Source organism: Lycium ferocissimum, chromosome 2 (assembly GCF_029784015.1).
Source record: "Lycium ferocissimum isolate CSIRO_LF1 chromosome 2, AGI_CSIRO_Lferr_CH_V1, whole genome shotgun sequence".
NCBI classification, from domain to species: Eukaryota; Viridiplantae; Streptophyta; class Magnoliopsida; order Solanales; family Solanaceae; genus Lycium; species Lycium ferocissimum.
The window spans coordinates 53,018,870-53,046,600 of NC_081343.1; the positions used below are offsets into that span (position 1 = coordinate 53,018,870).

The following is a 27,731-nucleotide window of genomic DNA, read 5'->3' on the forward strand; positions in this document are numbered from 1 at the left end:
AAGGAAAAAGAAAAAAAAAAAAGAAATTCTGCACTATGAATACATATTTTACAAGTTCTGCACTAATCTAACAAGTTCACAATAATTTCTCTTCAAGGCTATATGTCAGATCCAACTCTTAACCTTTTTTCCGCTATCGCCCTCAAAAGGTGATTAAAATCAAAGTGTAGGACTCAAGAATTTTTTCCACAAACAAACATGTTCCTTCTTATTTCAGGAGCTTGAAGGAGTATAGTCATCTTTCCGATTTTTTTTTTTTTTTTGATCATCAAGTATTCGAAATTTATTAATTCGATTAATTTAGATTCGTGTCACATGTGGTTTGTTTTGGGAGAAAGTGCTTCCTATCAAAAAATTTAAGTTCTCAAAGCTCGAACCAAAACATCCGGTTAAATGTGGCAGGTATCTCATTCATTCCATTCCCACCGCACCTTTGATGGGGACCTTTGTAACTAATACTCCTATTATAATAAAGTATTTCACGTTTCCGTCTGTTTAGTTCTTTTATGAGATTGTGAAACTGGCGGACTCCGGGTAGATTTGGAACTTTTTTACGCGCTAAACAAAAGTTAACAACTTTTACTTTGGAGAAATTTCAGTAATGTACAATCCAACATACAAAATTACATTTATGTAGCCATATTTTTAAATTACACCCATATTGACACTTTTGACGGTATACAACATTATACAATAATATACAACTTTATACACCTACTATAGACAATGTATAAACCTTTGTGATAAAAGTGTATAATAATGTATAAAACTAGTATACAATATTATACAAACTTATACAAGAGGTGTTTATACATGAGAGAGGTTTAAACATAATTTATAAGGGGTGTTTATCGGTTGTACAACGGTGGCTCGTGGTGGAGGAGCTGGTAGCTCGTCGGAGATGGAGGAGGAAGGCAAAATGTAAGGGTGAAAAAGTGGCTATAGCGGGTACTAAAAAAAATAGGCTAAAACGGATAAATATTTATTCATAATTGGCATAAAGTGTTATTTCCCTTTTAATTTTACACACTATTAATTTGGACAATCTTCCCAAGAGGGTTATAAATTAATTGGATATTGCCAAGGCTTAAAGATATCTTGGATCAGTTTCAACTTTCCAAGTTGTGGGGCCAAACCTAACTCATGAAAAAATCAATTAATTGGACAAAAAGGAATATAAGAAAATAGCCAAATGAGCCCAACGTCGTTTAAATCCCACCTGCACACTCAATCTTTGCGGGGGTTCTATCACCCCCCTGGACATTTTTTAACTATAAGATGTATCCCCCTAAATACTGAGCTGGACAACTTAACCAGTTTTGTCGATGTGTTTGATTACATGGGCTAGGCCCCAGTTTAATATACTTTCCACATAAATTTTTTTAGATATGTTTTGATTTAGTTTCTGATTGACCTTTTATGAATTACTTATATGGGCTTCAAAACTTATGGAATATTATAAAAATTAAGTCATTTTTTTTTTTTGCACCTGATTGTCCTTCTTTTGGGGTGGTCTTTAATTTTTGCCCCTTAAATTGCTGGTCTTTAATTTTTGTCCTTCGCTTGAAAAGATGGCCGAAAATACCTTAAGGTTCTGGGTTCGAACCCCCGCTCAATAAAAAAAAAAAAAATTCGCAAGGCATAGCTTTGCAAAAAGTTCTGCCTTATGCGGCAGACTTTGCCTTAAGGTATAACTAAAAGTTTGCCCCTTAAGGCATAGACTTTGCCTTATAAGGCAAACATTTAGTTATGCCTTAAGGAAAAGTTCTGCCTTATGGGGTAGTTTTTTAGTTAAATTTTCCGTAAGGTATAGACTTTGCCTTATACGACAAACTTTTAGTTATGCCTTAAGAAAAAGTTTGGCCTTATGGGATAGACTTTTAGTTATGCCTTAAGGCAAAGTCTGCCCCATAAGGCAGAATTTTTCCTTAAGGCATAACTAAAAGTTTGCCTTATAAGGCAAAGTTCTGCCCTCTCTGACAGACTTTTAGTTATGCCTTAAGGCAAAGTCTGCCGCATAAGGCAGAACTTTTTGCAAAGCCTTGCCTTGCGAATTTTTAAAATTTTTATGACTAAGCCGGGGTTCAAACCCAGAACCTCTGGGTATTTTAGGCGAAGGGCAAAAATTAAAGACCAGCAATTTGAGGGGCAAAAACTAAAGACCACCCCCAATGAACATTTTTTTGCGCGGAGTGCCCTTCTTTTGGGGTGGTCTTTAAATTTTGCCCCTCATGTTTGTGGTCTTTAAATTATGCCCCTCATATTGCTGGTCTTTAATTTTTGCCCTTCGCATTGCAACTTTGAGCTTTCGCGCCGAAATAATGAGGTTCTGAGTTCGAACCCCCGCTCAAGCATAAATTAAAAAAAAATCGCAAGACAAGGTTTGGGTCGCGTGTATGCCGGACCCGGCATACTTTTGTTAAGGAATTACACATTTTATGCCGGACCCGGCATACTCATGCCTTATGGGCATACTTGGCATAAGTATGCCAATCCATAAGATAAGTATCGGTCCGACATAACTTTGATAATTCCTTCACAAATTTATGCCGGTGGGGGGCATACTTTTAATGGGCAAACTTTTATGCCGGACCCGGCATAACTTTGTGAAGGAATTATCAAAGTTATGCCGGACCCGGCATACTTATGCCAAGTCTGCCCATAAGGCATAAGTATGCCGGTCCGGCATAACTTTGGTAATTCCTTCACAAAGTTATGCCGGTGGGGGCATACTTTTAATGGGCAAACTTTTATGCCGATCCGGCATAAAATTTTGAATGGATTATCAAAGTTATGCCGGACCCCGCATACTTATGCCAAGTCTGCCCATAAGGCATAAGTATGCCGGGTCCGGCATAACTTTGGTAATTCCTTCACAAGTGTATGTCGTTGGGGGCATAGCGAAATTTAAACTTGCCTTGCGAATTTTTTTTAAAATTTTGACTGCGCGTGGGTTCGAACCTGGAACCTATGGGTTTTAGCCGAAGGGCAAAATTTAAAGATTTCAAATATGAGGGGCAAAATTTAAAGACCACCCCAAACGAAGGGCAATTCTGCGAATTGCCCCCCAATGAAAGGAAATCGTGCACATTGCCCAAATTAAGTCAAACCTGAATGTAAAAATACAGAAATTATGAAAAATCTTAAGAAAATATTTATAAGTTACATTCTGATACATATTTTTATGTATACAATAATTTAAAAATTATATACATATAATCAGATTGGTTTGGTCTCAGTTTGACTTGTTTTTAGTTAAAATCAAACCAAACCTATTATGATCGGGTGTTTTTTTTCCAGCACCAAGCCAAACCAAACCAATACATTACCCGGGTTTTTATTCCGGTTTGGTTCGGTTTGTTGGTTTGGTGCGGTTTATTGGTTTTCTTTGTACCGCCCTACCTCAGGCTATAGTAGGGGCAAAAGAGTCTTCAGTTTTGATGGCTAAACCAAGTTTATATAGCTAAACTTCCTAAGACATAGTGGCGAAAATTGGGGACTAACTAAGTGTTACTATTTCTTTGATTAAAAAAAAACACTAAGTGTTACTATTAGGTTGAGTTGGAGAATAATACATGCACTGTCTATGATCAGCTCACCAATTTGACATTTTGGCACTTACCATATCTCGTTTCACTTCCCAGAATTTTGTGATAAAAAAGAGTTCCATAATAAAACTAGCTCCATACTTCTTCATTGTTTATTCAATAAAATAACATAATCTTATAATACAACAAAGATGTCATATGCCATACAGGAAAATGTTTTCTTTATCGTTGCTTAAGTGGCAACATGCTGTGATAGTTTCTCTATTTCTCCGTCTTTTTTGGTGGGTTACCATTTCTCTCACATTTGAGGACAAAAGAGAAGTAATTGTGATTTGTAAACAGGACAGCAGAGTGATCAACTGATCAAGTACTCTTATTTCGCTATCATTGAAAACTTTGCCAGGGGCTAATGAAGAAGCTTGTTTAGTGCCAATAATTCCAAAATTATGGACAAATAACTTATCAGAAAGTACAAAAGAAAGGTTTATCGCAATATATTACTATTTGAGGTCTGAGGATATCAAAGCAGCGTGCATGATCCATTTTTATTGTCAAAGTAGGCAATTATACATAACTTGCCGGGCTTTCCAGGGAACTAAATCATTAAGTGAAAATGTTAAATTTAATTTAACTTAACAGAAACCACAAGGTTAGTACTATAAATTCCATACTTATCCTAAACATTTCATCCACAACACGGACATATTTTAGAATCAACAGAAAAATTCAAGTAGTGAAAAATGACTTCGACAATCAATTGGAAGCTTGCTTTTTTAGCTCTACTAGTGTTAGGAATGTGGGCTTCTCAAGCCACATCCCGTGACCTAAACGAAGCCTCGATGGTCCAGAAACACGAGCACTGGATGGCTCACTTTGGACGTGTGTACAAAGATGGTTCAGAGAAGGCAAAGAGGTTCAAAATATTCAAGGACAATGTTGATTACATCGAGTCAGTCAACAACGCTGGAATGAGGCCTTATAAATTGGGTATCAATGAATTTGCAGATTTGACAAATGAGGAATTCAGAGCAACTCACAATGGGTACAAAATGTCATCTCATCAAAAGACATCAAAAGCCATATCATTCAAGTATGAAAATGTAACTGCTCCAGCTACCATGGATTGGAGGACAAAGGGCGTTGTTACTGGAGTTAAGGATCAAGGGCAATGTGGTAAGTGATAAATTACGTCATGTAATTAATAATATCCTCGTTTTAACGAATATGCTACCAAAAAAAAATCTTATTAATTTAAGCTGATAATGTAGGATGTTGCTGGGCGTTTTCCGCTGTTGCTGCTACTGAAGGGATCAACAAGATCAAAACTGGTAAATTAATCTCTTTATCTGAGCAAGAACTCGTGGACTGCGACACAAGTTTAGATATGGGATGTGAGGGAGGTCTTATGGATGATGCTTTTAAGTTCATCATCAAGAATCACGGGCTTACTACTGAATCGAATTATCCATACAAGGGAACTGATAGCACTTGCAAAACTGGAAAGGAATCCAACGATGCTGCTAAGATTAGTGGTTATGAAGATGTCCCAGCCAATAGTGAATCTGCTCTGTTGAGTGCTGTTGCTAACCAACCTGTATCTGTGGCTATTGATGCTAGTGGATCAGATTTTCAATTCTACTCGAGTGGTGTTTTTACTGGAGAATGTGGAACTGAGTTAGATCATGGTGTTACAGCAGTTGGATATGGGAAAACTAGTGATGGGACTAAGTATTGGTTAGTCAAGAACTCGTGGGGAACCAGCTGGGGCGAGAACGGTTACATTAGAATGCAAAGAGGCATTGATGCTGAGGAAGGACTTTGTGGAATTGCTATGCAAGCTTCTTATCCAACTGCTTAATTGCTGAGAAGCTCTGTGGGAATTTGTTGTTGATTATATTCGTCTTTAAACACTATTGTTGTTCACCTTGTTCATATATACTACTGTAGTTTATATGGTGTGTCTAGTCTACTGTGTATGTTGCAAACTCGTTTTATGTAAATTCTAAGTGTTAAAGAAAAGTTCGTATAATGTGAAAAAAAGTTCAGAATTCAGCAATGAAGTGCAGATTTATCTTCTTGCAGATTGGTTTCTGTCACCATTTGGGCCAAAATAAGAAATTTTTGTTTAGATACGAAAACCAACTAGCAGTAAGTAATGTTGGAGAAACATTAGAGGAGAGGATGCTTTATTTTCGAGAGAACTTTTCCAACTCGTTTGCATCCAAATGACAAGTACAACGAGGTGTGTGTAATTGTCAAGAGATTCTGTACTCACATGTAGGCTCTGGTTCATTGAATTTCAGTAATGTCCTAAATATATAACAGGATAATGTTTAAACTCATGAAATCCCATACCTGGAATTCATCCTGCATTTGCAAGTTGGAACTAACACTTATCATAGATACACACGAAAAGAAAATGTCTAATCCAAAATATTAGGCAACTAATTTTTGGATAATAGTGTCTGAAAACTCTGAACATGTAAATACATAATTTCGTTCTAGTTCTAAATTTGTCCAACTTTTAAAGATAGATTTTATGGTAGTTTTTTTTTCTTTTTTTTTCTTCTTATCTTTAAGAAAACGTCCCATTTAGCATCGATTTAATTGTATAGTTTAAATAAGAACACTTTTTTTTTTTTTTTGTAGTGATTGATCAACATCGATGTACAACTTATAAAATTTAGATATCGTCCCAAGACTTGAGGTTGTATCTTACGAACACATTACAATCTTGAATTAATTCGACATCATAGAAAAATCAAAAGGAAAAGGAGTTTCACAGCAGTAAAAAAACAATTTATGCAAGGCAGCGAGCTACCTAAAGAACCTTTGTTTTTTAGCTACCTAAAGAATCAAAGATTGAAAATTCAGCCAGCTATATATCACAATCTCCGTAATCCTTGTCTAGTAACAGGCAAGAAATTTGATTGATGCTTGTTTAGACGAGTCTTTCACTCAAGTGGCCTTCTTTCTAGGTATCATATTTGTATTAAAACATCCCCCGTCTAGTTCTTCACTATTTACTGATCAAAATCTCAAAATTTATGAACGTCAAGGATGAACACCAGTTGTAATCAAGAAATACCATTCCCCTATGCAAGTCTAGATGGCCTTAACAGGTGGTTCACATTTAATTATTTATACACTTTCTCTTTTCTTTCCTAAACAGTAGAAACCAATATTGCATAGTGGTGTTTAATTATAGTCTTATCACTTTCTCTTTTCTTTCCTTTTATTATTTTTTCCTGAGTACATCCTTATATTATGTGCAAATCTACGTACTTCACAAAATTTAGAAGGGAATACTCGTTCTACGAAATTGTCCTTTATCTAATTTGATAAATAAATAAAAAATGAAGAAAACATAATCTCATTTTCCACCGGCTTAAAAGACGGAGGGAACTTGCGTAGACTCATTTGCGTATAATTTACGAACATTACAACGTAGGAAGTAATTTTTTTCCTTTCTCTAAAATAAAGAACCACCAAAACTAATAGGTGGTTGACTTTTATTAACAAACGCATAAAGAACTAGAAAGTAGAAACTTCTTTTCTTATAATCTTGTATTTAACATTTGATTGGACCAATTCAAACTTGAGGCTCATATATTTTTTTAATAAAGGAGTTTCTGATCCACGGTGCTCAAACTTAAAATCTCTAATTAATTTTCATGCACCCGCGGCATCCTTTGTAATTGGTAAAATGTAGAACGACTACAGAATATTCATCAATCGTCCTATTGAGAATACTAACAAACTTGGCATTGGCCCGTAGCGTATAATTTGAAAAGTTGAAAGAACCATAGAACAATAATTGCGTAATTGCGTGCATAAGACCAATAGGGGCAAGAAGACTTCTACATTGACTTAGACTTGGATGAAAGACTGGCGCTGGTATAACTGTCCAGATTATTGGATCCAAATTTTTCTTATAGTACACATTGGGTAGTTAGTTTAGTTTCTATACAGATGCTTGATTGAAATTTCCTAGAAAAAGCATAAGATCACTATGCAACCAGAAGTCATAATCTGAAAAAAGAATAAATACTTGAACTTCAAATTTCCATCAATAAATCTAAAAAATCATCAATCAAGACTACTTTTCCAAAACGGAATTGGATTCCACTTGTTGACTAAAAAGAAGGTTAAGTCCAGACTCCAGAGTCTCCAGACTAGTAGTTACTATTAATTGGGAAATAATTTCTCATCTACGCCTCTATATAAACGCCTTGCTACTGAACACATAATTAAATGCAAGCCTATTACATAAACATCTTACAACAATTTTCTTTTGATCAAACCCTGTATTTTCCTCCCTACATTACATTAATTACTTAACCATGGGTATGAAAATTGATTTAATCAGTATTCTAATACTGTTCTTAGTAGTTGCCACGCATAACTCTCAAGCAACTGCTCGTAGCCAACCAAAACTATCCGTTTCTGAGAGACACGAGCTGTGGATGGCGCGTCATGGACGAGTTTACAAGGACGAAGTTGAAAAAGGAAAACGACTCATGATATTCAAAGAAAACATGAAATTTATCGAGTCGATGAATAAGGCAGGGAATCTGTCTTACAAATTAGGCATCAATGAATTTGCAGATATTACTTCGGACGAGTTTTTTGCCAAGTATACTGGATTAAACATGCCTTCACATCCGTCACCTTCTCCAATGTCGTCGACGGAGTTCAAGATTAATGATCTAAGTGATGATGACATTCCATCTTACTTGGATTGGAGAGAGCATGGAGCTGTTACTGAAGTGAAGCATCAAGGTCAATGTGGTAAGACACAACATCACACTTTAATTAACTCACTATGTCCTTCTTGGCGAGTTTAGACCATATTAGGGGTGGCACAATTAGCTCATGAAAATATGGTCATCCAAGTTTCATTTTGACTTGCCCAATTCAACTCATCTAGAAGTTGGCTGATTTAGGCAACCTTGTCAAAATATCTTTTTTAATTCTTCTTTATTTAATATATTGTATAGTCATAACAAAGAATTTTTTTTTATTAGTTTTATTTGCTAACTAAGCAAATTATAACTAACCAAATTAAGAAATTAAATTTGGTAAGGGTTGTGCGGTTTGGATTATTACTCATTGTTTAACTATCTTGAGCCAATCTTTTCACCCAAGTAACCTTTGGGAAGTGGTACCGACCCAAATTTCGCTCATCCTCGTCATTTGATACTCCTAAACTAGGCAGGGTTTGTAGAAAGTACCGTGTCTAGATCGAATATATATGTGTATGCGCGTGCGTGCGCATGTGAGTTTGCATAGAGAAAAAATTAACACATACATAAAGAACATTTTTTCATTTTTCTATAAATTTTGATAATAGTATGCTACTTTTCTGTGTTAGGATGTTGCTGGGCGTTTTCTGCCGTTGGAGCACTAGAAGGAGCCTACCAAATTGCAAAAGGCCAAAAGATTGAACTTTCTGAGCAAGAACTTCTCGATTGCACCACGAGTAACTACGGTTGTAGCGGCGGCTTTATGACCAGGGCATTTGACTTCATCATACAAAATGGTGGAATTTCAACTGAATCAGATTATCCATACGAAAGGCAACAATACACATGCAGGAGCCAAGAGCTAACACCAGCAGTAAAGATAAGTAGCTATCAAGTTGTGCCTGAAAGTGAAACAGCATTGTTACAAGCCGTAACTAAACAACCAGTGTCAATTGGAATTGCTACGAGCCCCGAGTTTCAGTTTTACAAAAATGGAACATATCATGGAAGCTGTGGGGATAAGATTGACCATGCAGTTACAGCTATAGGGTATGGAACTGATGAGGAGGGTCAAAATTATTGGTTGTTGAAGAATTCATGGGGAACTACTTGGGGTGAAAATGGATATATGAAAATTATAAGAGATACTGGGAATCCTGGAGGTCATTGTGACATCTATAAGTTGTCTTCTTATCCAATCATATGATAGTCCCTAAGGATGTATTCTGTATTTTAATTTCTCATATGTTGTACTATTAAGAATTGAAAGAAACTATTGGTCGTGCATGCAAAATCTTTTTGCATGCAGTGTATGGGTCTTTTGTAGTGGAACTTTATGGAATTATAAAAAGGTGTATTGATTGATATTTTTATATGAAGCAAAAAGTGTAAATTGCGTTTATTATCGACTGATTATCTACCCCTCCACTTAAACTCCACATCCAATTATTTTTAGCCAAATAATTAAATGATAAAATCAATGTTTAATTGGAAAGAAGAGCTTAATAATTGCAAAATACTTTCCCATCTAATTTATGTGATACTCTCTTCTTTTTAGTCAATTCAAAAAAGAATGACATCTTTTTTTTATATTTAGTACTCAATTTAACTTTAAACCACGCATCTTCCTTTTTAGTCAGTCTCAAAGTACGACTATCATTGATGAATTATAAGCTCAAGTTGTAATCTTTTGAACATTAAGGAGTCCAGCGAGGAAACATTTAAACCAATTAATTAAAATTAGGTAACGCCAAAGAAGGAAACCCGTACATTGTTCGAGGAACCAGAAAATAAACACCAAAAGAAGGAAAAAAGGATCTCCATGATTCTACCCCTAAAGACTAAAGTCATCATGTCAAATCGAACTCTTAACTTTTTCCCCTATCGCCCTAATGAAAAGGTGGTTAAAATCAAAGTGTAGGACTCAAGAATTTTTTTCCACAAACAAATATGTTCCTTCTTCTTATTTCAGGAGCTTGGAGGAGTATTCATTTTATTAACCATCTACCCGCTCTCACTATTAAAAAATTACTATTTTTTTATTGGGTTATTACCACAGATACTTTGATTGAATCCATGGGAAAAGAAAAAACAATACTCTCTTTGTCCCAATTTATGTGATACACTTTTTTTTTGGGTCCGTCCAAAAAAGAATGATACATTTTCTTATTTGACAACAATTTAACTTTAAACTTTACCTTTTACGCTTAACGAAATGATATAACCACACAAATATCTTTGTCTTGTTTTGGACCACAAGATTGAAAAGTCTTACTTTATTTCTTAAACTTCAAGCAATAATATTATATCATATAAATTGGGATGGAGGGAGTAGTGTTTTCACACGGAAAAATTAGAAATTTTCACAGTGTTTTAATGGGAACTTGTTTCCTATCATGTGTTTTCCAAGTGAGCTGGTTCAGTAGGAATGAGGTGGAAAAATCATGTTTTACAACACAAAATTTTCACTGATTCGCGGTGAAAAAAATCTCTATTTCTAGTAGTGTCTGTCCCAATTGATGTGGCGCAGTTCGAATTTCAAGAGTCAAACAGTTTAATTTTGATCATAAATTCAGACATGGAATTTTTAAGTTTTTTGAAATAAAATTTACATATTTGAATACTAAGTAAAAAGTATTATAAAGTCACAATAATTTACAATTCAAAATATTTAAAAGATATATGAAAAAATTACTGGTCAAAGAAAGACTTATTTGAATCTCGAAATGCAAAAAGTGCCACATAAATTGAGAAGGAAGAAGTAGTATTCGGAACTGATTAATCCAATTAATTTAGATTTTTGTCACATAGAGTTCGTTTAAGGATAAAGTATTCCCTACTTGAAATTTTCCTTTGAGAGTAATTGTTGAGGTTTTTTAGAATGACACCATGACTGTGGAAGTGGATTGAGCTATTGTCAAATTGGGGTGGTGTGGTGGCGGTGATGAGTGGAAGAGGGAGAGATGGGCAGGTGGAGAGAGAAGAGAGAGAAGAGATTTTTTATTTATTTAAAAAAGCGATAAATTTCATTTTTTTTCATAAAAGCTAATTTCTTATAAAATAAATGTTGACATGGCACAATTTTATCTGATGTGGATCACATGTGTCCTTCACATGAAAGCAAGTGAGGAACACACACGATCAGAAGGGTTTATAATACATGTTTTAAACATGTTCATGGGTTTAGATGAAACTTCGTAAAGTACAAACACCGGAATGACAAATTCGGACAAGTAAAAGGGCCTCCCAAATTATTCCGTCCTTAAGAAAATACTAACCTATAGGTCCCGTTTGGACATGATTTAAAACTCAAGTGAGAGAAGAAAAAGCCAAAAGGAAAGGGAAAAGGGAAAAATAACAATCTTTTACAGTAGTATTTCAACTATTATTATTGATTGAATGTGAAACAATCTTTAATCGGAAGTACTTTATTTATTACAAAAGTGATTTTTTCTAATCATTTGTTGATGTTTAAAGAATATCTACGTTATGTTATTATAATTGTTGTGGATCATGATGTTGTTGCGATAATGATTATGCTGTAAAAAAAGAATCTAGTTGGATAGGAAATGCAGGTATCCGATCAATTCTTAACTAAAGGTCTCGTATTGAAAATACGAAAATGATAAATTTATGTTTAAGAGAGCTTTATCTTTTAATGGATCCTCTTAGGTATGAAGTAATTAATTTAACGGGACAAGGTTCCACATTCGAAGTACCTAGTAAAGCCAAAAAATAAAAGAGCAATAATAGTAAGTGGAGGGTGACCTACCTGTAGTTTGAAAATCTTCATCATTTAAATACTCACAAAATAATCTATAAACTAACAAGTTTAACTTCCATATACCAAAAACATGAAAAGTACGTTCACAATCCTGTATACATTACTATGATGAATTAGTAACGTTTTAAAAATGATAATTAACCCATTAGAATAAGTTAAATTATATTAATACTAAAATATAATTTGTTAAATTATATTAATACTAAAATATATTTCATATATTGTTATTGTATATAACTTAAAGCTTCGTCGTAAAGCAAAACACATCCTTTACGGGCTCCGTAGCAAGAAATGATGTATTTTGTTAAAGAGAGTTCTTCGCGCAAATTGCTTTGAATAGGTAAATCAATCATTTGTCCTTGAGGATCCGACATTAATCCTCTCATACCTACTAATTGATGTACACGAGATGCATTTCCTCTAGCTCCCGAGAAAGACATTACATGAACTGGATTAAAGGGTCGGTCATCCTAAAATTAGGATTCATTTCTTGTCGCAAATATTCACTTGTAGCATACCATATTTCAATGGATTGACGTAATTTTTCTACGTGTACATTCCCATAATGATGGTGTTTTTCCAAAATCAAACTTTGTTGTTCAAACATCTTGAACTAGCCATCCCTTAGAAGGTATTGTTAAAAGATCATCAATTCCTAATGAAATGGATGTAGCAGTAGCTTGTTGGAACCCCAGAGTTTTTACTTGATCCAGAATATGTGATGTATATGCCATTCCGAAGTGCTCTATTAATCTACTAATAAGTCGTTTCATGGCAGTTCCGTCTATCGCTTTATTGTGAAAGATCAGATTGGCCCGTTCTGCCATAAGTACCTCCATATTCCGCTGAGTAGGATTCGACAATGGGTTTGCTTCGTCGTAAAGCAAAACACACGCATACATACATATGTGTGTATTCTCACGTGCTTGCCTTGGACTACTTCTTTAATGTTGGGCTTGGTGGGCTAAACTGCGGCCTGGCTTTGTCCAATCACGGTGTTGGGTCACGTGGCCCAATCGAAAGAATGCCACTTGATCTCTAAATTGGGCTCCAATGAAACCACCGCTCTTCTTTAATTTTTTTGCATTTAAAAAAAAAGGAAAAATTATATATATATATACATGTTAAGGAGAAATATTTCTGAAACGTGACAATAGTTTTCCTTATTTACAAAACATAATGATATATTACGAAACATGATGGATTTTCATATATTTTTCGTTTTTTTAATTTTTTTTCCAGAAAATATATTATTTTAAAAAAAAATTAAAATATTTTAATTTTTAAAAAAATATATTTTAAAAAAAAATTTTTTTTTTTTTTGCTCATAGGCTTAAAAAATTACCTCAATTTTTTGTGTATGAAATGTGTATATGTGAGCGAAATTTTTAATATAATTTTCATATACAAAATTGTGAGTGAAAACTTTAAGCCTTGAATATTGTATAAAAGTTGTTACAATGTTGTTGTAGTTGTATTAATTTTCCAGAAACCTAATATGAACTTTATATACGAAAAATGTGAATGAAATTCTAAGTCTTGAGCGAGATATACACATTTTATACCATTCTCATGCATAAAATTTTGAGCGTAATGTTTAAGCCTTGATCAAGATATACACATTTCATACGTTCTTCATACATAAAATTTGAGCGAACTTTTTAAGCCTTGAGCAAGATATACACATTTCATACACAAAAATTTGAGCGATTATTTTAAGTCTTGAATGTTGTATCAAAGTTGTATACAATGTTGTTGTAGTTGTATTAATTTTACAGAAATCTAACATGAACTTTATATACGAAAATATGAGCGAAATTTTAAGACATGAGCGAGATACAAATTTCATACCGTTTTCATACACTAAATTTTGAGCGAACTTTTTAAGCCTTGAGCGAGATATACACATTTCATACAACTTTCATACATAAATTTTTGAGCGAAAAAATATTAAAAAAATATTTTAAAAAATATTAAAAATAAAAAATAATTTTTTAAAAAATAAAAAAATAATTTTTTTAAAAAAAATAATTTTTTTTTAAAAAAATAAAATATATATATATATATATATATATATATATATATTTTTTTTTTTTTTTAAAAAAGCATGCTTTGTATAGGGTTTGTAATGTTATGTTTTGTAAATATAAAACTATCGTCACGTTTCGTAAATATTTCTCCTTAAGATGTATATATACGTAGTTGGCCCTTTAAAAAAGAGACGACCCTTAAAGCTTACAAATCACAAGAAATTTGACTGTTACTTTAGATTTAATTTCATGCATTTAAGTACGGTCATTTGCACGATTATCCTTCAAAGGCACTGGTCTTTAATTTTGCCTTCGCCTAATACTATGAGGTTTGGGGTTCGAATTCCGGAAAAAAAAATCGCAAGACAGAGTTTTGTAGCAAAATTAGGCCTACTCGGGTCAAAGTTAGGCCTCGGGCGGAAGTTTTGCAAAACTCTACCTGTTTTGCCTTGCGAAATTCCTTTTTTTTTTTTTTTTTTGAGTTGGGGTTCAAACCCGTAACCTCGGGGTATTACGCGAAGGGTAAAAATTAAAGACCACCAATTTGAGGCGCAAAAATTAACAACGAGTGCCTTTGAAGGGCAATCCGCACAAAAAAATTAAAATAAGTTGCAAGGAATGACCCGTGGTCAATGTTATCCTACATCTGAACCGAATTCTTTCTGGTTGCTCTAGAACGATTAGAAGATTCTCTAGAAAAAATACGGGGTTCTGCTTCTGGCGGCAACATGCTTGGTCCCGCTTATGGGGTTGATTTGGTCACACCCATTTTTTTCTTTAACAAAAAAAGTTTTCCAAAAATAGAGTGACAAAGATTCAAAAAAAAAGAAAAGAAAAAAGAAGCTTGTTAAAATAAACAAGTCGTCATTTGATAATGAGTTTTAGTGTGCCAAGTTATCATTTGGCATAAATATTTATTTTAAGACAAGTTTGATAAGGAATCCTGTTGATCAGAGGAAGGTGTTAAGCACCCCAAGTTCCGCAATTCGAGTACGATCGATTTATTAATTTGTATTGACTTAAATGAAATTAAAATTAACCAGATAAACTCAAAAAAATCTAAGTACACCCACAACATAAGCTTAAAATTGTCCCTGTTGCTAATAAAGAAAAAGAAAGTCTGAAAATAAACTTGTTCTACGCTCTTTCAATTGCCGTCCGCCTTGCTAAGAGACAACTTCTCACCTTTAAATCATGTACAATTCAAGTGGAGCATAAATATTGTCTACCTTTCCCCAACCATTTCATTTCATGCTTCTTTTCTTTAGTATTCAAGGCAAATCAATTGTTTAACTAAGCACCCACACTAAACAAATCTATTTTTATTAGAGTATTAGATTAGTTTAATGTTATACAGATAGTAAGAAATAATTTAAGATATCTACTATTTTGTACTCATTGCGAAATTATACGAAGTCATGAATGTTATGCTGCCAATTGCCAAATGATTGGAAAAGTAGTTGTGAAGCAATTAAAAGTGGTGACTATTCTAATTTAACTTTTATGATTGGTAGGTTAGGTTCGAAATGGTTCAACTTGAACAAAATGCACATTATTCTGACCTCGCACTAATTTCATTTTGAAATGGAAGAAGCTGTACAAGACTACAAGTTCGATCTAATTTACAACTTTTATGAAATTAAAAAAATAATTTTTAGTCAATAAACACATCACTCCCACATTGCAGAATTTATCTACAGCCGATAAGTTACTGAAATATTATAGCTAATTATATTATTATTATTGATAAACCGGTTTTTAGAGTTATACAGAAAATGATGCATCCCTTGCAAGTTGCAAGTAGACATATCTATAATGTTACTTAAGTAACATATCTCATAATCCAAAAATGGGATATAAGCCATATAACGTGGTATACGCCGTTGGCGTTGTAAGCACGTGGTTAAACCTGGACAAGTCAAGTTGGCATAATCTTTTTTTTTTTTTTTTTTTTTTTTTTTTTTTCGATATTTTTTTAAATTGTTTTTATTACATAGGAGGTAGGGGAAGGGGAAATGGGGAGGGGATTACAATGTGGGGATTCGAACCCTCATCAACAAGATGAAAGTTCAGGTAGCCAACCAACTGAGCTACTAGATCCCTACAAGTTGGCATAATCAATATGTGAATTGGTATAGATTTTCCTGAGGTACTGCCATGAAACTGATGAACTTAGTGGTAGGTTGGTACTTGGTACTACAAATGGGTTTGAATTTAATACACTAATGATTCAATTATATCTTTTACAACATCATGATTCATGGGAACTTGACAATCTGCTCATGATTGGATTGCGCGTTCCATGAAAGTCGAACGATAAAACTTTATATTTTCATCTCTCTATAAAAAAAGGTTATTTTCTTATATTTAAAAATAATTTAATATTTTTTTCACTTATGAGATGATTTATAGTTACACAAATGCGTAAGGCTTGCTTTAGCAAAAGTTCTATTTCCTTCTTAAATTTTAACATATGTGTCCATTCATATGGTGTGAAAAATTAAAGTTAATTTCTTGGAAGAATAAATATCATAGATATTTAGATGAGTTTCTAGAAAGTTATAATGTAATATCTTTGATATATATTGTATTAGGAAATGTCTAGAATTTTTAGACACTTAGATATTTATAGTTGAGGATAGAATTATCTAGATCCTTTTGTATCTAGAATAATATCAAGATATTCTAGAGTAGTGGTAGGAGATAAAGATGACTAGATTTTCTAATGGATGTATCTAGAAGTATTTCTAGAACCATCCCTACACAAGTATAAATAGGGGTGGCCTTAGTCATTTGTAACCAACCCCAATTGTAAGCTAATACTACCAATACAAGCCAATTCAAGTAAACTTTTCCTTTCCATAGCTTCCTCTTCTTTAGTTGAATCTTCCGATCTCAGTTAACGATCTTGGGCTAGCAGAAGGTCTCCTCGATTTACTTTTTCTTCTGCTATATTTCTCTACATGGTGTCAGAGCCATAGCCGTGGTTGGCTTCTGGATTTTATTTCAAGATCGGGTTAGTGGTAGATTCAACTAGTTTCTCTAAATGGATTTAAGCGGCCGTGTTAATGGACTGGGGATGGAGTTGTTGAATCAGTCCAATTACAAGGTATGGAAGACATGTATGGAGTCATACTTTGTGGGAGAGGATTTGTGGGATGTTGTTAATAGTAGTTACACAAGTCCTCCTATTGACGGACCGGGAAATAGCTGCACATATAAGAAGTGGAAGCAAATTAATGCAAAGGCGGAATTCATCCTGAAGAGGTCCATCTCTCACAACTTGTTTGATCATATTATAAGGTGCAAATCAACTCATGAAATTTGGAGGACCCTTGATCATTTGTTCAATAAGAAAGATGAAGTGCGACTACAGATCTTGGAGAATGAATTGGTAACACCATTCAAGGTAATCTTTCTATTGCCGAATATTTTTTGAAGATTAAGAACTTATGTTCAGAGATCTCATTATTAAATCCGGATGAGGCTATCTCTGAAGCACGAATGAGAAGAATTATCATTCGTGGTTTGAAGAAAGAATATATTCCTTTTGTTACATCATTTCAAGGATGGGCTCAACAACCATCCTTGGAGGAGTTTGAGAATTTGTTGTCATCACGGGAGCTACTAGCCAAACAGATGGCTAGTGTGTCTATCAAAGAAGGGGCGGGAAATGCTCTTGTTGCTAACAAGAGGAATTTTAAAGAAATACATGAGCGAAGTTACTCAAGAGAGATGATACATTCTCAATTCCATGAGGGGTCAAGCTTGCCAAGACAGAAGGAAGAGTATTCTAATAACGGTAAGAAGACTATTAAATGTTATCGATGTGGTGAAGTAGGACACAAAAAAAGATTTTGCCGAGCCAAGGAAAGCTACATGGCTCAAACTGAGAGAGCTCCTGAAGAAGAAGATTGGGGAAGGTGCTTTGTAGCTGAGACTCGAGTAGTAGATGCCTTGGCTTCTCTCAATTTCGAAAGAGGCTGGATCGTGGATTCAGGATGTGGGCACTATCTCACTGAAGATGAATCTAAATTTTTCAACTTCCAAAACAATGGTTGTGATGTCATTGTGACAGCAGATAATACGGTCCATCACGTGGAGAAGGAAGACACTGGTGTCATCAACAAGAAGCAAGAAAATTTTGAAAATGTTCAGACTGGTGACGTGGTAGCTGTTACCGAAGAAATCAACGAAGCAAATCCTGAAGCTGGTAATAAAAGTCTGGACGTGAGGGATGTTGAAGTAGAACCCGAGCAGGCAGTGTCTGAAACTATATATGGCAATAGTGACCATTCCGGAGAAAGCATTGAGGGAGTTGTAGTGGAAGTTGAAGTCTCTGGTCAATCATCTGACATATCAGAGTCAATCACTAGCTCAGATCAAATACTGGAAGCAGATGGAGAAGCCGGCGGTCAAATAAATGAAGAGGTTGACCTTGAAGGATCAATTTCATATGGAGATACAAGCAGTATGATTTTTGGAAGCTCTGAAGCTGCCAAACAATTATTGAGGAGCTGGAAAGGGAATGTAGTTGTGGATCCTATCTTTGGTATTGAGGCTTCGAAGGAAATTCATGGTCAGATCGTCACGACTCAAGTGTTTTTCCAGATAACACAATTGTTAAGGAGCTAAGAGAAAGGGGGAGTCTGGAAACTCAAGAATGTGAAGTTCAGCATGAAGATGATTCACGTGGTTCGCAAAGGCCAAAAAGAAATGGTGGCAAGTCTGCCCGATGTAGAGATGAAAATTTTATCAAGACGTATTCATGTTTCTTTGGAGGCCCAATTATTAGCGAAAAACCATCATCATTTGAAGAAGGAAGAAGTGTCGGGAAAACATTGTTGAGATCTTCACCAAGGCATGTCCAAAAGCTTCGTCTGAGTTCTTTCGCGACAAGTTCAGGATAGCTTCCAAAAAATTACTTTAAGGGGGAGTGTGAAAAATTAAAGTTAATTTCTTGGAAGAATAAATATCATAGATGTTTAGAAGAGTTTCTAGAAAGTTATAATGTAATATCTTTGATATATATTGTATTAGGAAATGTCTAGAAATTCTAGACACTTAGATATTTATAGTTGAGGATAGAATTATCTAGATCCTTTTGTTTCTAGAATAATATCAAGATATTCTAGAGTAGTGGTAGGAGATAAAGATGACTAGATTTTTCTAATGGATGTATCTAGAAGTATTTCTAGAACCATCCCTACATAAGTATAAATAGGGTGGCCTCAGTCATTTGTAACCAACCCCAATTGTAAGCTAATACTACCAATACAAGCCAATTCAAGTAAACTTTTCCTTTCCATAGCTTCCTCTTCTTTAGTTGAATCTTCCGATCTAAGTTAACGATCTTGGGCTAGTAGAAGGTCTCCTCGATTTACTTTTTCTTCTGCTATATTTCTCTACAGTACCACATAAATACAAATCTAGCACATTTAATTTTACCAAAAAAAAAAAAAAAGTAAATGCTACGTACATGTAAGTTTATATAGTACGTACACTACAAGAAAACAGGCTATTAGCTAGAGACCGAATCCCTAGCTAACTTATAAAAATCCCTAGCTAAAGTCATTTTAGCTAGGAAAATGACCCTAGCTGGATTCCGTAGCTAATACGCGCCTAGCTAAATTTAGCTAGGAGTATAGTCATCCCTAGCTAAATATAGCTTGGACTCTTGCTAGGCAGCCATCCGTAGCAAATGTTAGCTATGGACTAGCCCTAGTTAAACTCCTAGCTGAATTTGTTTAGAGGATGGCAATTATCTTTACAATTAGCTAGGAATATCCCAAGCTAAAATGTTTGTCACTCCTAGCCATTCTCAAACTAATTTGGTACAGTTTCCGTAAGCTTATAAAGAACGCAATTGTTGTTTTCTGTATAATTTGAATATGATAAGAATGATAACATAAGTCATTCAAGTTGCAACAAATCATTGGTAACTGATATTTATATATAAATCTTGTACAAATGTCTCAAACTGTACCATTCATCTCAAAAAGATGAAGAATGTGTTTACAAATGAGATAATACATGTCTAATAACATTAATTCCCAATATATTAAGGTTGATCCGAAGGGAAACCACAACCATTGTCTCCATTTATTGTCGTTGTCTTTCCATCTTTACCTCCTCGACTTCAACACTATCTTCATTTCCTTGGTGTACAATTCAAACCCGCCTCCTTTTATTCTTAACAATAAATCTGCAAACAAAACTAAGGTAATTAATTATTATATCAACTAACAAAAATAAAGTTAACAGTGCTTGAATACAACGTGGCTTAATATTAAACAGTTTCTAAGAGCACCTTTATATGAACCATCACTTGCACCCACTCATTATTCATAAAGAGATATCGAAGGCATTTGAGAGGCAAAAATCAGGGGAAAGAGAGCAACACAGGTCAATTAAGTAAAGAAAAATAAGCTTTTCTACAAAACATAGCAGACAAGAAAGTAACACCAGTATGATATCTTTGATTATCCAACGACTTTGGAGCATCAACAGGAGCTCTAGATCTGGCTCGGCTGAGCGTTTGACTGAAATGACTGGTAAAACTTGAATTAATAATTCAGAGATCACATGTTTGGCTGGAATTGACAGATGACTACTAGATTCTGATTATTTTTACACTTTTTCTCCGGTAGAAGCCCTTGGAAAACAGAACAAGGATTGTTTCATGATAGATCATCATCTATGGGTAATTGTAACTAGTTCATTTCAGAACAAAACCAGCAAACAACCGAAATAAGTGACAGTGGGGAAATATTGAAGCCAATGAAACATTTAATTACAAACCTAAAGGTACTTCGCTCCAAGTATACTGAAGAATTAACAAGAAGCTCAACACTAATAACTTAATGTGAGAAATAACTACTACAACAAATGTGCCTCGGTACCAAACTAATTAGGTCCAGAAGCAAGCAAATATAATCCAGTGAGAACTTCACAATCATATTATGGAGCAGATCTAGTATTCTCAAGGTTCAGTACTTAAGTTCTTACCTACTTCAGTGACATACTTTAGTTGTAGGCTAAATCACCAGATACACAGCATACAGAAACCCAATTCATACACAACATATGGAGGCAACAATGGATCCATTCTTTTCCCCAAGCACGTTGAAATTTTAAGCATAAATCATATCTAAAAACAACCCATCGCTAAAATGACATCAGTAATTTGGAACAAAATTCTTCTGATTGACAAAATGTGTGTTAACTTAGCTGACTGCTTTGGTATAATAACTTATACTAAAGTCAGAAAGCCCAAAATCAACAGCTTTGTATCAACATCTTCATTTTTAGGGGGTGAAAGGGGCGGGCACTTGTAAAAGCATTGTTAACCACAGTATCAAAATGAAATAGAAAGCAAGTAGTCTTTACTGAGAGTAAGAAGTTTCCTATAAACTCGTGCTTCAAGTCATGTTCAAGCATACATTGAAAATGATAAAATGCCACTACACTTAGAATTTGAACAACAATAAGTTTCGCATCATCCTTCAGATATTTACCATCTCTGCAATAGATATAAGACAATGAAATACAAATTGCAAGCACCGGAAGAAGTTTACTTAATTTATTAAAAGCATTCCATTTACCTTGACAATATTCACTCTAGTAATTTTCCTCCTTCACACAATCTGCAGATTCAAAAGTTTAAGGACCATAAGGCACAAAACTATCCTACTGGAGGAGAATACTTCTGCCCATTACTAAATCAAAATATTGACAATCTTGAAGAAAAGTCTAAATAGTGTAGATACGGAACTATGTTAACCCGACTCTGCAACATGGAGTAATCCCAAATAGTAGAATGATAGTTCCATTGTTAACTTAGTACAAAACTTTGCTAACCAGGAACAAATCAAAATAATAGCATAAGCTTTTCCAGATTCATTATTTCCTAAAAGAGGTGATAGGAAAACCACTCTATACTAGGAAAAAGGCACTGTGAAGGAACCAAAAGCATAAAAAATGTGTCTCTTTTTGTGTTTCTTGGAATGCAATATTATAACAGTACAAACTAGATATCTGAGAGCAAGCATGCTTCAAGTAAAAGTAATATGTATGACTTATATTAAGGAAATACTTCACAATCACTTGACACTAGTTAAAAAGTATAATAACAATTTTAGCTGAAATCAAGTAGAAGTATTCTTCTCTTCCATGTGTATTATAAGTTTCAATAATGCTAAACTTACTATACTATAGGCTTATGTTCTTACAGTGTCATCAGTCAGGTAAGGTGCCATTATAATGAAATGTGGTTTTTTTAATCATTTAATGAATTTAGATATGGTAAGTAGTTCCTTGCTTGTATATCATGTGTATCACATTAATCATTGCAGCTTTTGATTTCATCCTAAGAACAAAATGAAGCATAGGTACATCTGTAGTTATCCAATACTTACCTTATTTAGTAGTAATAAAATACTTACCTTATCCAAAAAGGAACAAAATCATAGATCCCACTATTAATTCTCACATCTTCATCACTTTATCAGAACAGATCTGGAAGAGTAAAGAGAAGACAACTAGTACAGGTTACCTCTGTTTTCAATCTTCGCTTAGCATGTTGCCCTCTTTGAGAATAATTTTTCTTGGTTTACCCTAGGAACAATAATTCTTCTTCATGTTCCTCTAAAATCTCAAAAATAACTACTCTGAATAGAAATATAAGAGCAACGAGCTAATAATCAAAAAACCCAAAGAAAACATACACATAGAAACAATTTAAATCACATTATAAAAAGGTGCACTTTCTATATATAAGACAGGAAACACGAATCATTAGAGGAATCACTTCTTAGGTCCACATTTAACAATGAATTAAACATTCACAAGAGATTCTGGTGTGAGGAAGCCAGGAAGGTATTGATGAACACTCACAAGAAGACCTCTTTGAAGGTATAGGAGAAATTCTTACCAGAAGCTTACAAGCGACAGCCATAAACAGTTGTCATTTCAACTCGATTTACTGAATTGCAAGACGCTAGTTCGAGTGTTTAGAGGGGATGAAGAGACGTGGAAGAGTGCGTGGGTGTTTAGCGGATTTCAAGGATCGGAGAAAAGAGTATTTCAATTAGAATGAGATTATTAAGGTTTTAAGCGCCAACTTCAAAGAATTAAGAAAAAGGGCTCAATTTAGGGATTTAACCAGTAAGAATAAATACTGACGTTTAATTTACTAGAAATTAGCTACACATTATCGCTAGCTAGGCTGAATTTTTTGAATTTTTTTTTTTTTACTTCCAAATCCCGCTAAAAAGTTGCTAGAGTTTTGGCGGACAATTTCCCAAATTAATGCATTTTTGTAGGGATAATTCAGGAAATCTCTTAGTTATTATGTGATTAAAATTTCGAACTTCAGAATTCAAGCAAAATACATTTTTCATTTGTAGAGAGTGTCATTGAAAAGTAAAGAGTTATGTTTAAATGTAATATTCAACAATAACAACATACCCAATGTAATTTCACAAGTGGGTCTGGAAAGGGTAAGATGTATCTCTTACCTCTACCTTTATGGGGTAGAGAGGTTGTTTCCGATAGACCCTCGGCTCAAAAGAAATATAGTTAATGCGGGATTGTAAGAGAAATAAGACAACGAAATATCCAGATACAGAAGAAATGGAGCAACACATTAGAAATACACACCCACATAAGGATAATGATCTACGCGATACCAAAATAATACCACTACGAAAAGGAGAGAGAGGATGGAAAGGTAAGCCCCCTACCTCCCTCACACACAGCGCGACGAAACTCAACTACCGACTAACTTTCTATTTTAGTCCTTGACCTCCAAAGCTTACTATCTAAGGTCATGTCTTCAATTAGCTGAAGTTGTGTCATGTCCTGTCTAATCATCCCCCCCCCCAAATTCTTCTTCGGCCTACCTCTACCTCTCCTAATTCCTACTGCCGTTTATCTCTCACACATCCTCTTCACATGTCTGAACCATCTCAGTCTCGCCTCCCTCATCTTGTCCGCCACAGAGGCCACTCCAACCTTGTCCCGTATATCTTCATTCCTAATCATATCTCTTCTGGTATGACCACACATCTATCTGAGCATCCACGTCTCCGCTACCTTCATCTTCTGAACGTGAACGTTCTAGACTGGTCAGCATTTTGCCCCATACACTATACTGGTCTAACCACCACTCTGTGGAACTTTCTCTTTTGGGTATAACTTGTGCTTCGATCTTCACTTCCACATCTGTCTCTTGCATCACGTCACTAAACTTGCATTCACTCCGTCTTAGTCCTGCTTAACTTGAAACCTTTCGATTCGAAGGTCGTTCTCAAAACTTTCAACCTATCGTTAACTCCACTGAGCGTCTCGTCAATCAAAACTATATCATCTGCAAATAACATATACCACATCACCTCCTCATGAACAAAAATAGTAGCGTAGACGTTGATTAAGAAATTTGATTAGCATTAAGAACACGTCTCTTTGCTTTGATATGATCTCCGCACTGACATTCCAAAAAAATTGTTATGAACAGTTATGATGAAGCTTTCCTAAGAGGCTTAGCTTCAAATCCCCCCCCCCCCCTTCCTCCCGCTTGATTCCAAGGCTTTAGCCTTAACTTGTTGACGTATTCTTGTGGTGCATTTCATATGTTGGGCTTTGTTCATGGACGCACCTGTGGCTGAGTACGGACATGTCAGTCCCTCGTCTGGCACTAAGCATCGCTCTCGCGCACATATTCCAATCCTCAAGTTTGACGTTTGCTTTGTACCTGCGCACATTGCTTGCTATTTGCCCAGTAGGGAAGCTCTTAAGTCCTTGGTCATTGTCATGTGTGTTTTCATAATATCCCTACGATTGTCTCATGACATTGCCAAACATAGCCCTCACGATATACTTCCATCCCGCATATTGTAGTGTCACCCCCTGACAACATGTGTAACAACGAACCCTAGCTGGCAAGAATAAACCGTTGTATTAAAGCAGTCATAGGTTGAAGTGGTTCTAGTGGTGGACGAAAAGAGCAATATTGGGGATTCAGAGATAAAAGGGTTCAACGGGTTAAGGGGTTCGGAGTCTTTGTTCCATATTTTTATATTTATTGTTTTATTTATTTTTTTTTCCTTTTCCTACTTTAGTGTGAATTATACAAACTACCGACGTTAAAGAGAATAAACACTAAATTACACGGAACAAAACCAAAAGATTCAACATAAAAAAAAAAAAAACAAATAAATAGATTTAAAGAATTAATTTATCCAATTTTCGCGACACACTTTTCGTTTATTAGTTTTTCCCTATAATTATTACACTATCTCATATTTAAAATCAACTAAATTTAAACTTCTTATTTTACCCTTGATGAGATGATTGTGATTACCACTCGTAATGTCTATGGTTTGTTTTAGACGAAAAAAATCATAAATCCTTAGTTCTTTTTTAAAGTCCTTGCCCTATCAAACACCACACATAGATTAGAATGAATGGAGTAAATATAGGGAAATATAGTAAGTTTCAATGAGAAATCCAAAAATGGTTATTGAACACATATTATCATCATCTATACATTTTTTCTTTATAATAATTTCAATATAATAATAATAATAATAATAATAATTTGTTAGAGATTAGTTATGGAGTTCATCAGTAGTAGTAGTAGTAGTAATAATAATAACAATAATAACAATAATTTGTTAGAGATTAGTTATGGAGTTCATCCCAGCTAAAAAGAATTGACCAAAAAATAGCATTATCTTAGAAATCCTGCTAAAGTTTAGCTATAAATTTGGCTAGGAAACGTCCTAGCTACTTTTTAGCTAGCGATTAGCTACGGGTTGTGTTCCTAGCTAAATCACAATCTTTTGAGAAAGACTTTTAGCGCCAAAATAGAATTCCCGCTAAAATTTAGCTAGGAAAATTCCCTAGCTAACATATTGCTAGGGATTAGCCACGGATTGTATCCTAGCTAAACCACAATCATTTGGAAAAAGAAAATTAGCACCAAATTAGAATTCCTGCTAAAAATTAGCTACAGATTTTGCTAGGAAAATGTTCTAGCTAAATTTTAGCTAGGAATTGGCCCTAGCTAATTCCTAGCTATATTCTAACTATATTTTCAGTCGAATTTTTTTGCAAGGAAATGAGACTTTTCTAGCTAAATACCTAGCTAATGTTGAATATTAGCTACGGATATGGATTTCCTAGCTAAAATCCCTAGCAAATAGCCTGTTCTCTTGTAGTGGTATAGATGGTAATTCAAGAAAAGTTACTTACAACAACTTAAATTATATCAACAATGACAAACTTAAAATTATTTGATTAAGTAAATACTTTAAAACTATAAAGTATAAATGAATAAGAATCTAAACCCTTTAGAAATACGGGAACGATTCCAACCAGCAGTCGATATGATCATTTATAGAATTGTCTGATGCTAAAAAATGGTAATCTTGGTAATAGTGAAAAGAAAAAAACGTGTTTCATGTACAATCACTGGAAAATGAAGATCATATTATATGGGCTGCCAGCCAGTGCTAAAAGTAGGAGCATGCAGTCATCAAGTGATTAAACTGTTACTTAATGCTATGAATAAATATGTGTAGGGGTTGCGACGCAGCTGATGAAAACATGATTCACGCCCAATCCTATACGTTTGGACGGATTAATTAAAGACCTATTCATTTATTAATTCTTTTCATTTTTATTCGATCAAATCAGCACATCTAAAATTTAGATTGATTCGAGCTAAATATATTGCTCAGATTGACCCGTGAAAAACTTGGTTAAAATATTATTTAAAAGTACTTTTTTTATGTCACATATTATTAGTTTATTACTAGTACCATACTATATATAAGAGAGAACACCCAACTTTTGTAATCCTCACATGAAATTTTCTTGTTCAATTTATCTCTAATTGAAGCCTTTAATTACGCCTGGGTTCTCTGCTTTTGGTAAATTTGAATAACTATATGGGCTTCTTAATGCTACAAGGAGAGATGATGTGGAAAAGGTGATAGTGGCCACAAAAGATCTATTTTAACTTACAAAAACTTTTATATGATTTAATTTTTCAAAAACATTGAGAAATTGTCAGACTATCTTTACAACTGGTATAATATTACAAAAAACAAAATAAAGAGCAAGAGTAGGAAAAAAACACATAAAAAATTTAATTAAGTTTTTGCTTTTATTTAACTAAAATTTTAAAGAACATATTAAAATTTTCAATTAATATAATACATCAAAAAAAAAAATACTTATTGATATAATACCAACACGATGACTTAAATATACTAAAAATCTACAACAAAAAAAATCAAAATTATTCCACAAATTATAAAAGTACATTACATACGAAAAAGCTAACTTTATACTACGTAAAAAAAAAAAATACTAATTAAAAATTAATGGATTAATAAGGAATATACTTAGTAATATGTAGTTATGGTGGGGATATTTTTGTCTTGAAAAAAATGATTTTACGCACACCTTCGCTTTTTCGAGACAGTTATGAATTTTCTGCCTCCTCAACTACGTAAAAACGCTTATGCTTCTACTTAAAAGCGAGCTTCACTAATGGGCAAAACACATCAAATAACCCAAAAAAAGTGCTTTTTCTCCAAAAAAAAAAAAAAAAAAG

The 27,731-nt window shown here is 34.2% G+C and overlaps 3 protein-coding genes across 3 annotated transcripts; all 3 read left to right on the forward strand.

The window, feature by feature from the left end:
- The first annotated feature begins 4,194 nt into the window (after positions 1 to 4,194).
- On the forward strand, positions 4,195 to 5,560 carry LOC132044354 (senescence-specific cysteine protease SAG39-like). The gene is made up of 2 exons (XM_059434855.1): positions 4,195 to 4,721; positions 4,817 to 5,560. The coding sequence occupies exons 1-2, from the start codon at positions 4,289 to 4,291 to the stop codon at positions 5,404 to 5,406; spliced, it is 1,023 nt and encodes a 340-aa protein (XP_059290838.1). The 5' UTR covers positions 4,195 to 4,288; the 3' UTR covers positions 5,407 to 5,560.
- A 2,207-nt stretch (positions 5,561 to 7,767) lies between these two features.
- On the forward strand, positions 7,768 to 9,660 carry LOC132044371 (zingipain-2-like). The gene is made up of 2 exons (XM_059434863.1): positions 7,768 to 8,339; positions 8,923 to 9,660. Exons 1-2 carry the CDS (start codon positions 7,892 to 7,894, stop codon positions 9,498 to 9,500), a joined length of 1,026 nt encoding a protein of 341 aa, XP_059290846.1. The 5' UTR covers positions 7,768 to 7,891; the 3' UTR covers positions 9,501 to 9,660.
- A 7,848-nt stretch (positions 9,661 to 17,508) lies between these two features.
- LOC132047737 (uncharacterized) lies at positions 17,509 to 19,017 on the forward strand. The gene is made up of 3 exons (XM_059438741.1): positions 17,509 to 18,110; positions 18,189 to 18,659; positions 18,719 to 19,017. Exons 1-3 carry the CDS (start codon positions 17,612 to 17,614, stop codon positions 19,015 to 19,017), a joined length of 1,269 nt encoding a protein of 422 aa, XP_059294724.1. The 5' UTR covers positions 17,509 to 17,611.
- The last annotated feature ends 8,714 nt before the right edge of the window (positions 19,018 to 27,731 follow it).

Coding starts and splice junctions, on each gene's coding strand:
- LOC132044354 (XM_059434855.1), top strand. CDS start 4,289: ATGACTTCGACAATCAATTGGAAGCTTGCTTTTTTAGCTCTACTAGTG. Junction 4,722..4,816: donor TAAGGATCAAGGGCAATGTG/GTAAGTGATAAA, acceptor CTGATAATGTAG/GATGTTGCTGGGCGTTTTCC.
- LOC132047737 (XM_059438741.1), top strand. CDS start 17,612: ATGAGAAGAATTATCATTCGTGGTTTGAAGAAAGAATATATTCCTTTT. Junction 18,111..18,188: donor CTGGATCGTGGATTCAGGAT/GTGGGCACTATC, acceptor TTGTGACAGCAG/ATAATACGGTCCATCACGTG. Junction 18,660..18,718: donor AGTTGTGGATCCTATCTTTG/GTATTGAGGCTT, acceptor GTGTTTTTCCAG/ATAACACAATTGTTAAGGAG.
- LOC132044371 (XM_059434863.1), top strand. CDS start 7,892: ATGGGTATGAAAATTGATTTAATCAGTATTCTAATACTGTTCTTAGTA. Junction 8,340..8,922: donor GAAGCATCAAGGTCAATGTG/GTAAGACACAAC, acceptor TTTCTGTGTTAG/GATGTTGCTGGGCGTTTTCT.